Source organism: Salvia miltiorrhiza, chromosome 5 (assembly GCF_028751815.1).
Source record: "Salvia miltiorrhiza cultivar Shanhuang (shh) chromosome 5, IMPLAD_Smil_shh, whole genome shotgun sequence".
Classification (NCBI taxonomy): Eukaryota; Viridiplantae; Streptophyta; class Magnoliopsida; order Lamiales; family Lamiaceae; genus Salvia; species Salvia miltiorrhiza.
Window position 1 is genome coordinate 29033045 of NC_080391.1, and position 9655 is coordinate 29042699.

At 36.3% G+C, this 9655-nt stretch overlaps 2 protein-coding genes and 1 non-coding gene across 5 annotated transcripts; 1 reads left to right on the plus strand and 2 right to left on the minus strand.

Moving 5' to 3' along the window:
• The first annotated feature begins 247 nt into the window (after nt 1-247).
• Nucleotides 248-4400, plus strand: LOC131026336 (UDP-arabinose 4-epimerase 1). Of its 3 annotated transcripts, none has more exons than XM_057956187.1 (11): nt 248-401; nt 1214-1367; nt 1465-1589; nt 1685-1798; nt 1888-1995; nt 2085-2176; nt 2597-2738; nt 2843-2937; nt 3158-3287; nt 3406-3550; nt 3842-4400. In XM_057956187.1, exons 2-11 carry the CDS (start codon nt 1307-1309, stop codon nt 4081-4083), a joined length of 1254 nt encoding a protein of 417 aa, XP_057812170.1. In that variant the 5' UTR covers nt 248-401; nt 1214-1306; the 3' UTR covers nt 4084-4400. The 3 variants fall into 3 exon arrangements, with proteins under 3 accessions (XP_057812170.1, XP_057812171.1, XP_057812172.1); XM_057956188.1 differs by having other exon boundaries at nt 335-701; XM_057956189.1 differs by lacking the exon at nt 248-401 and adding an exon at nt 741-784.
• Nucleotides 4401-4692: 292 nt separating this feature from the next.
• On the minus strand, nt 4693-4765 carry TRNAA-AGC (transfer RNA alanine (anticodon AGC)). Its single transcript has one exon. It is a non-coding gene; the product is annotated as a tRNA-Ala (tRNA).
• A 323-nt stretch (nt 4766-5088) lies between these two features.
• Nucleotides 5089-7962, minus strand: LOC131026337 (coatomer subunit epsilon-1). Its single transcript, XM_057956190.1, has 7 exons — nt 7633-7962; nt 7383-7472; nt 6881-7032; nt 6528-6663; nt 6294-6449; nt 5877-5956; nt 5089-5482 (listed from the first exon to the last, which is right to left on the minus strand). Exons 1-7 carry the CDS (start codon nt 7801-7803, stop codon nt 5389-5391), a joined length of 879 nt encoding a protein of 292 aa, XP_057812173.1. The 5' UTR covers nt 7804-7962; the 3' UTR covers nt 5089-5388.
• Nucleotides 7963-9655: the final 1693 nt, after the last annotated feature.

Sequence of the window (9655 nt, forward strand, 5' to 3'; positions counted from 1 at the left end):
CTCATATCACAATCAAATTGATCTTTCTGAAAGTCTTCCCCGCGTCGCCTATTTTCTAATTTCTATCAGCAATTAATACAATCCCGTTTTGAGGCTCAAAAAAAAAAAAAAAAAATACAATCCCGTTTTATTTATTTTGGTTTGATCAAAATTTGGTGAAATAAATTAATTGTAGTTTTTTTTAGGGGATAAAATAATTGTAATTTTTTTATAGAAATAATAAAATAATTAGTAATACTATAGTAAGATTTTTTGTGCTTCTGTTTCCTATTTGCAGCAAATTCAAAAGCGTACACGCTCAGACCCAAGCAGGAACACCGCCACCTGCTCTCTCTCTCTACTTTCGTTTTTTAAGAAAAAGAAAATTTCGGGTTTCTTCGCAATCCCTGTTCGTGTCGAGGGTATAAGCCAAAATTTGATCTTGTTTACGATTTCTTGAGGGTTTCTAATTTCTCGTGATTGAATGCATATGAGTCACCGCTGTTTGTCCCTTTTGTTATATGGGAGGCCTTCTATTTTCTGTTCATCGATTTTATTGATTTTTCAGATCTTGTGATCACTCAGATACATGCATACATGTCCCGAGAGATTTGTGGGATGAATAAATCAAAGTCTTTTTCTCTAATCATTGTTGCACTGCAACGCTGCTAATGCCAAATTGGGCCTTCAGTTTCGTCGAAATTAAGTTTGGGGATTCATATGTATAGCTTTTATGCCATGGTTTTCCCATTTATTTATTTATTATTTTCCAGTTATTTCTTCTCTCTCTTTTTTTGACGATTTGGTAATTCATGAACACCCTGCCTGGTTTATATTGGCTGCCAAATTCTAAATTTTTCTTAAGTTTTTTGGGTTAGTTAAAAGTTGGGAATTTTGATTGACCTAGGTGGATCTTGAGAGTTTTAAGTCCAACTTTGGTGTTTGAATCCAAAATGCATGTTCTTCTCTTAGTTTTGATTGTATGTTGCTGTTATTTCCAAGATCGTTTGGAGTTCTTGTGTATTATCTGTCTCATTAGCTGCTAAATTTCTTACTTTAGATAGGTTTAAGCATTTTTCCGATTTACTGGTCGAATTTTCCATAATGTGATTATATCCATCTTTTTCAATAGGGCCCAGCTTTAGTTTCTTCTTGTATTAAAATTAAAATAAGCCATTTGATTAACAGTTTGTATTAATTTCTTTTAACAAAAATAGTTTGGATTTTTATGCAGGACATCCGAGGATACGGGTGTATTGGTTGGTGATTGATGTGAATATCTGAATAGAACCATTTATTTTATACGAATAAAAGAAGAGATTTCTCAATGCTGAGTTTTAATAGGATCAGAGCTCAGCCGAGGTCCAATAGATCTATGTCTTTAGGAGGTGCAGTTTTCTTTCTCTGAAGCGTCGTTTCTCATTTTTCATCTCCTCTTTCCAGTGGTTTCTGTATCGATTCTGATCTTATTTCTTTGTTTTTCAGGCATGGATTATGCGGATCCGAAGAAGAAGAACAATTTTTGTGGAAAAATCTTAATGGTTTCCACTCTTACAGCATTGTGCATTCTTATGCTCAAGCATTCCCCAAATTTCAACACCCCAAGCCAAGTAATTTATTTTATTTTCAAACTCCCATCACTCTGTTTGCATGTTTTATGAGTCTCTTAAGATTAAATGAGCACACTTTTTATGTCCTTTTACAGTTCTCCAGTCATGAACCCGGTGTGACTCATGTATTGGTAACTGGAGGTGCTGGATACATCGGTTCACATGCTGCATTGCGACTTCTTAAGGATTTTTATCGTGTGACTATAGTGGTATCTTTCTGATATTCACAGCTCTTTCTAATTCTCCGTTGCTACAATTGGTTCATGGGACCGGTCTGAGGTGCACTTTTAATTGACAGGACAATCTCTCACGGGGAAACCTTGGTGCCATTCATGTCCTGCAACAATTATTTCCTGAGCCGGGGAGGCTTCAGTTTATTTATGCCGATCTAGGGGATGCAAAATCGGTATCCTCACTGTTCTATTTGTTTTATGATTCTTTTCTCGATTATTGAGTTCACAAAGTTTTACCTTAGTTTTTTCCTTGGTTATACAGGTCAGGAAATTTTTTTCTGAGAATGCATTTGATGCAGTGATGCATTTTGCTGCTGTAGCATATGTTGGAGAGAGTACTCTCGATCCACTCAAGTGAGTAGTATCTTTTGATATAATTTAAGGCATGTTTTCCTGCTACGCAACATGCCTGAGATTATGGGCTCACTGTCAAGTGGAACTCAGAAAAGATTGTAGATAATCTGTAATTGGTTAGTGAAATCGTTGATATCTTTGCTTAGAAGAAAATTGTTAGGGTAACTGCTGGTCGAGAGTTGCCAGAATAAACTAAAACACATCCTCCTCTTGAAATCTACCATTCCAACTGTGTTTTGAGATCTCAAACTTCATTGAGTGGCAAACTTGATTTTATGTCCGATTCTTCTTTTGATGATGCTAATTCTTTTGGTATATGATATTAGTGCTCTTTTGAATTAAGAAAAATGGAACCTAGCAATTGCAATGTGTGCATTTTTGCTTTGAGAAATTCTTTACCTAACTGCTTTTGCAAAACAGGTATTATCACAATATTACATCAAATACTCTTGTTGTATTAGAAGCCATGGCTGCTCACGGAGTAAAGACATTCATTTATTCTAGCACATGTGCAACATATGGGGAACCCGAAAAGATGCCGATTACAGAAGAAACCCCACAGGTGAGGGTTGATGAAGTTTAGTAGTTTACACTTCCGGTCTAGTGCTTTGCTTTGTTAGGTGAGGTATGTCGACTAAGAAGCCTGGTTTTCTTTGACATTTGCAGGTTCCCATTAACCCATATGGAAAAGCCAAGAAAATGGCAGAGGATATTATTCTGGATTTTCATAAGAACTCTGATATGGCTGTCATGATTCTAAGGTAGGTATTTTATTGTGAATACCTTTTAACATCAGATTGTAAAGATAACCGAGCAACTTTTCCTGCAAAACTACTCGCACTCTCCCAGCTTAGTCTATCGAGCAACTGAAACTCGTTTATTTCCCTGACCAGAATGCATGCATCATAAATAAGTACCCACTTCATTTTAGCTATGCTTGCAATTTTGTAACTTAACTCTCAAACTTCGTTAATCTATCAGATACTTCAATGTGATTGGTTCGGATCCTGAGGGAAGGCTTGGTGAAGCTCCCCGACCGGAACTACGTGAACATGGACGGATATCTGGTGCTTGTTTTGATGCTGCTCGTGGAATAATTCCAGGTCTTAAGGTCTGTATGTTGCTACTCGACTTAACATAATTGAATGCATTAGAAACTTTGAGAAGTGTTCCCTTATTCTCTTGTATACATTTTTCTTATAAAAAAATTGAATATCTTCCAATTGCAGGTTCGTGGAACAGATTATAAGACTTCAGACGGAACATGCATTCGGGACTACATTGATGTGACCGATCTGGTGGATGCTCATGTCAAAGCCCTCGAGAAAGCGAAACCTGGACATGTAGGCATCTACAATGTCGGTACAGGAAAAGGTAAGCACCTTGTACAGTTAATGCTTTCAGCCCATGTTTGGTTGGACATTTTTGGAGGTTGGAGAGGGATTCAATTAATTTAATCCACTACTTGTTGTTTGGTTTGGGTAATGAGTTAACCATTACCCTTACAAGTGATTCTTTTTCATTGTTAAACCAAATATCCAATAAAAGTAATAGTTAATATTATCATTCCTTCCTGTTATTTGATTCCATTCCTCTACTTGAACCAAACAAGCACTTAGATTAAATGATATGGAGTCGTAGCTGAAACAGTTTGATGCGTCTCAGGCAGCTCAGTGAAGGAGTTCGTGGCAGCCTGTAAGAAGGCAACGGGGGTTCCCATAAAAGTTGATTTCCTTCCCCGCAGGCCTGGTGATTATGCAGAAGTGTACAGCGACCCGTCCAAGATCAAGAATGAGCTTAACTGGACAGCGAGACACACTAACCTTGAAGAGAGTTTGCAGGTGGCGTGGAGATGGCAGAAGGCACACCAAAATGGGTACGGCGCTCCTCTGGTGATGTCTGCGTAAATAGAAAGCTCAAAACATGATATTCATAGCGGAGGACTAACATGAACACCCCCTTCCATCGGAGCTTTGAATTTGGAAAATTTTCCTAGTGTTGGAGAGAGAGGGGGAGTTGAGGCCAGGGGGTGTGATGTATTCTTTTCTCTATTCAGATACATTTGATAGCATGGTAGGAATCGCCTCATATAATGATTATGCATTGGAGACATTTAGTTGAATAATAGTTTGAGAGGTATAGTTCAATTCTTGTATTATATTATATATATATATTACAATTGTCGTAGCAATTCTTGAGTGGAAAGATCCTTACTTTTCCTCCACAGGTTCTTGCTGTTCAAAGTATGCTTGTAAGTTCTAGGTTTGAAGCCTTTATTTAACGACCCGCTCAACATGGGAGTATTTACAACTCTGTAGTTTGTTGGAATTAGTATTAATTAATAGGGTTAATTTGTTTTAAATCCACAAACTTTACATAATTTTTGGTTTTTCCCAAAACAAATAAAAATGTGTTCTAAATACACATACTTTCATACATTTTGGAATTTCTCACAAAAGTCATGTGTTAAATAAAAAGAAAAAAATATGCAAAAAAAGAAGGAAAACTGAAGAATGTGGAGATGCGGGGTATCGATCCCCGTACCTCTCGCATGCTAAGCGAGCGCTCTACCATCTGAGCTACATCCCCAACACATTCTAAACTCGATAAGTAAAATGAAAATTCTTTAAACAACAAACTTCCGTTGCCAACTTTTACAAATTGAAAAATGGAACTTAGTAGATCAATCCAAATCATCACGATTCATTATTTCCCAACATTGCGGTACAAATCCATCACGTTTTATTTCTTCATTTCAAGAGAAGAATGAATTATATTTCTTGGAAAGGTAAAATTTTATACATGGGGATCATTCATTTCTGATTTTAAACTTAAATAAAACTGCGGCCATTATTCCTAAGATGAGATGTGAAACTTCATATTGAACCACGCCAAAAGTTAGGAGATGAAAATTCAACAACAAAAACAACAATTATATCCCAAAAAGTTTAACAAGACTGTTTCGCTAGCAAAAGATTCTACAATTGTACTAAGTCGTAACGTATGTTGCTCGAGGCTCAAATATACCAATCTTGATATCCAATATAGTGTACTCAGTCGAACATCAAATAGTCATGTTGCACCTTTCCTAACAAATTGATGCCATTCAACAAATGACAACATCCACACACAAATTTCTTCGCAAGATGTTACACCAAAAATATACTTTCATTGACAGAGCAGAAGCAATCTTGTTGCAGCTCCTACACTCTTCACCCAACTGTTTGTTCTGCTCTGTCGAAACTTTCCTCTGCGGCAGACGCACGTACCACGAGAGTGTGGTCTGGGTGTGAAAGTTTCAATTGGCTGCAAAGACACAAATATCAGAAATTCCACCTAACCAAAACTATTAATATTAGGTTAAACAGACAATGAACTGAAGAGAGATTGGAGAAACATTATTTACAAGGCTTTGTGTGGAAATGTCATACAACTTGAGGAAAATAATATTACAGATCTTTTAACAGCATACAGCAACTTCAAATCCTTTTTGTTCCCTTTCTCTCATGAAGTTAGTAAAAACTAATTTCAGTAAACAAGCACCGAAAGACGAGGCAAATGCACAGAGAATAGTTTCACAGAAAACTAAAACAAACAACACTGACTGATAATTCAATAAACCCTGACAAACTAAAGAAGATTGCATTCAGTTAATGAACCCTTACGAAGGTTCTAGAGAAGATTACGGTATAAATCCTACCTGAGGTAGCGCGATGCTGATTTACCAAGGTGAAGGCTACAAACAACCAGATTGGCAAGGGTCTCTGGATCCTTAGCATCCTGTGCAGACCAGAAATTTACAAGTTAGTATGTTACAAAGGGATGGAATTACAGCATGTTTCTGACTAACTTAGTGTGCCATAGATCATTAAAGAATTTAGCACACAAAAAAAGAGAGGAAAAGTCAATATGAAGCAAAAGGCACTCGAGCAGGTCTGGCACATAAGTACATACATAGGGAAGCCAATTCTAGTGGGAAAACAGCTTTGCATCCAATTGGGTTCAAAGAAAGAAAATAGCTCGCCAATAATAGCAACTAAAATTGTTTGAATCTTCAAAATTATCATGCTACGGAAGCATTGATGATATTAAGAAAAGAAATGGCTATTAAACTTACTCTGTTAAGGGCCTCAAGCAGAAGGGTCTCTGCCTCGTCAAATTCCCCCTTGTGCATGCAGCAAACAGCCTTCCCATTCAAAACCAAGCTAGTCATTGGGTACTTCTCTGAGAAATCTTGAAAAATAAGATATGCCTCCTGTATCTTTGAACCACCCTGATTCAAACAGCAATATGTAAGTCTCCAGACCCACAATTTGGATTTACTGTATATATCTCATGAAACAACTCTTACCACGGCCAAGTTAAGCCATGCATTAGCAAGTTGGGTTAGTGTATGGTCTTCATCTATTCCTTGCATGACTCTCAATTGTTTCTCAGCATAATCTGAACGGTGCATCTTAAGAAAAATTTGGACATTCAAAGCATGCCTGCAGAAGCATAATATCATTAAGCTAAAGTAAATGTGTGCACACTTTGACTAGACAACCACAGGGAAAACTCATAGCCAACTTAGTAAGATATAACTAATTAAAGAATTAGCTAGTATCACATGTAATTCTGGCTACCAAAAGTTTAACCGAATCAAATTCTTGGATTATCAACAGGAAATATCTAAAGTACCCAGCACCAATTAAGGGGACTTACAACTCCATAGTTCCTCCAGCATTAGTATGCTTCAAAGCTTCATTATAATCCTGTTCGTGCATGAATACGGTCCCTGCAATAAGACGTAAGATGGGGTTGCTTCCAATGGCAGGATCTGCCAACCACTCATGGAGACTTGAAATTACTGTTTCCTACACAATAAAGTAACATAAATTACTAATCCTCCAACATTGTTCGTCAAACCACTTTTTGGCACAAAATTGCTTGATATCTATCAGATTAACCCCAAATTTGGACGGGTCAACCCCACCCTAGAGACTAGTAGAAGTTCAAATTATATTCCTTCAGGGCCAATTCCAACTAAGATCTTCATGTAAGTTGAGGGAAATGCAGATCCATAACCGGAAACAATATTTCTCCTTTACGAAATTTAGGCACGACCCAACAAATTTGAAAATATCGGTAAAACTACAAGCAGAATTCCTCGTTAAAAGATCAAGCCAACGACATGGACTGCAACCGAAGGTAACCAAAAAATCACCTTGTTGTCAGGGCTGGAGAGATATAGAGCCAACAATTTCACCGCCTGAAGTGGTGTTGCCGCAGATGAATCAATCTCACTTATCACGAGCTACACATAAAAAGTAAGATCAGAAAAAACAGACAATCGATGAATAATCTCCAGACAATACAATTACAACAAACTTAGAATCTGATCAAGAACGAATTCTAGTTCGAGCAATGCTAACATCCAAAGTAGATCTTCAAAAAGCGAATGCATCCAATCGTACCTGATAACTTCCAAGAGCAATGTAAGAGCGGTAAACGAGGCAGTCCCTCTCAACGGCGTCGTCGGCCGAGAGATTAGGGATTTCGCTGTTGTTGATTGCGGCCTGGTACGCCCCTAAGTAAAAGTTGTTCCTCAATCCGAACAAAGGGTCGGGTCCTCCAATCGCCGCCATTTCTGATTCTTTTAAGCTTAAATCTGGGGGTGAAGATCAGATCTTGAGAAGGAAGCAAATTCCCAGAGCGATCGAATGAAACGCGCAAGATCAGATGCGGATGATTTTACACAGCTGAGAAGAAAGAAAAGCGTGTGAATGTGCCCAGCGCTTTTATGCCTTCTTGACGTTTTTAGATGGAGTCGCAGTGGTTTCTGAATTTTAGTGGGCCTCCAATTTGGGCCAGCGATAATTCCATTAAGAACCCAAATGCTTCTAATTTCGTGGCCCATTTGTTATGGTATACTAGATCATTTTCTATATCTTTATTTGGTTGTATTGAAAATTTTGGGAAAATTTGAATGTTTTGGGAAAAAGAAAAGAAACTAAATATATTTGAAAGATGATGTATTGCACAAAATTTTGGTTGGATCAAAGGTATCCGATAATGAATTTGGAGAGTGTAAAAATACTTCGTTTAATTATAGTTGGGAGAAGTAGCAAATAGCCCCCTATCATATAATTCCCTAACACATTTATCTCTCTATTTTTTAATTATGGGCTGTTAGCCCCTCAATATCTCATAAAGAGTGCAAGATTCCCCATGTTTTTGACGGATACTTAACACCGTTAAATATGTTTTTTATTTTCTTATTTCTTATTTCACTATAATATTTGTTAAACAAAATACATCATACAAATATTTCTACGCGAACCTCGACCTTAATTAATAATTAACAACTATCATTAAATATAAATTCACATTTTTTGGGAACAATCGACGAGTACCCAAAGATTAAAATATGCTTATGCAATTGCTTCTATTTATTTCTCCAAGAAGCAGGATCCATTGACCATGATATCCAAGTGGTATGATAAAGAAAGATACGTGAAAGCTTATGAGCACCCAATCTTACATATTTTAATCTTTACGTACTCTTCGATTGTTCCCAAAACATGTGAATTTATATTTAATGATAGTTGTTAATTATTAATTAAGGTTGAGGTTTGCGTAGAAATATTTGTAGGAATGTATTTTGCTTAACAAGTATTATAGTGAAACAAAAAATAAATTAAAAATAAAAATTATTTAACGGTGTTAAGTGTCCGTCAAGAATAAGGAGAATTTTGCACTCTTTATGAGATGTTGAGGGGCTAACAACCCACAATTAAGAGATAGAAAAGTAAATGTGTTAGGGGTTGTATGATAGGGGGTTATTTGCTACTTCTCCTATTATACTTAGTTCGACTTTGATTGTATCTTTGTATAGAGAGAGAAATATTGAAATAACTATCTATATACGTAATATATAAAAGAGGAGTTTTCTCTAGGGGTGTAATCGAACCGAATAGTGGTGTGCTCAAGTTTGATCTGTTTAGTGTCGAATTCGAATCCCAAACTTTACTTACCGAATATTTTGAGGCTCATGAGCGGCTCACGAGCCTAATCGAATTTATACAAACTTTCTAAATTTATATTTATATTCAAAATACTGATTATTTTTATTTTAAAAATAAATTATTTTATTCAAAATAATAAATATATTAATTTTTTTCTTATAACAAATAAAATTCATTAGAGATTTAATACAATTATTATTAATTTTAGTGGATAAATATATGTTGTATATACTAATAATTTATATTTTTCAAGCTGAATCACTTGTCGAATATGTTCACGAGCTAACGAGTCGAATACTACTAAGTTCAAGTTTGGTTTGTTTATTTATGGAGCTTCTATAAACGAACTTGAACGAGCTTTTTTCGAGCCGAACTCCGAATAGTTCGCGTGCGGCTTGGTTTGTTTACAGCCCTAGATTTCTCCCTCCATTTTTTCTCTCTCTTCTCCCATCAATTTTTTTACTACTTTTTC

Coding starts and splice junctions, on each gene's coding strand:
- LOC131026336 (XM_057956187.1), top strand. CDS start 1,307: ATGCTGAGTTTTAATAGGATCAGAGCTCAGCCGAGGTCCAATAGATCT. Junction 2,177..2,596: donor AGTACTCTCGATCCACTCAA/GTGAGTAGTATC, acceptor TTTGCAAAACAG/GTATTATCACAATATTACAT. Junction 3,551..3,841: donor CAATGTCGGTACAGGAAAAG/GTAAGCACCTTG, acceptor GATGCGTCTCAG/GCAGCTCAGTGAAGGAGTTC.
- LOC131026337 (XM_057956190.1), bottom strand. CDS start 7,803: ATGGCGGCGATTGGAGGACCCGACCCTTTGTTCGGATTGAGGAACAAC. Junction 7,033..7,382: donor TCTCCAGCCCTGACAACAAG/GTGATTTTTTGG, acceptor TTTATTGTGTAG/GAAACAGTAATTTCAAGTCT. Junction 6,664..6,880: donor GCTGGAGGAACTATGGAGTT/GTAAGTCCCCTT, acceptor ATGCTTCTGCAG/GCATGCTTTGAATGTCCAAA.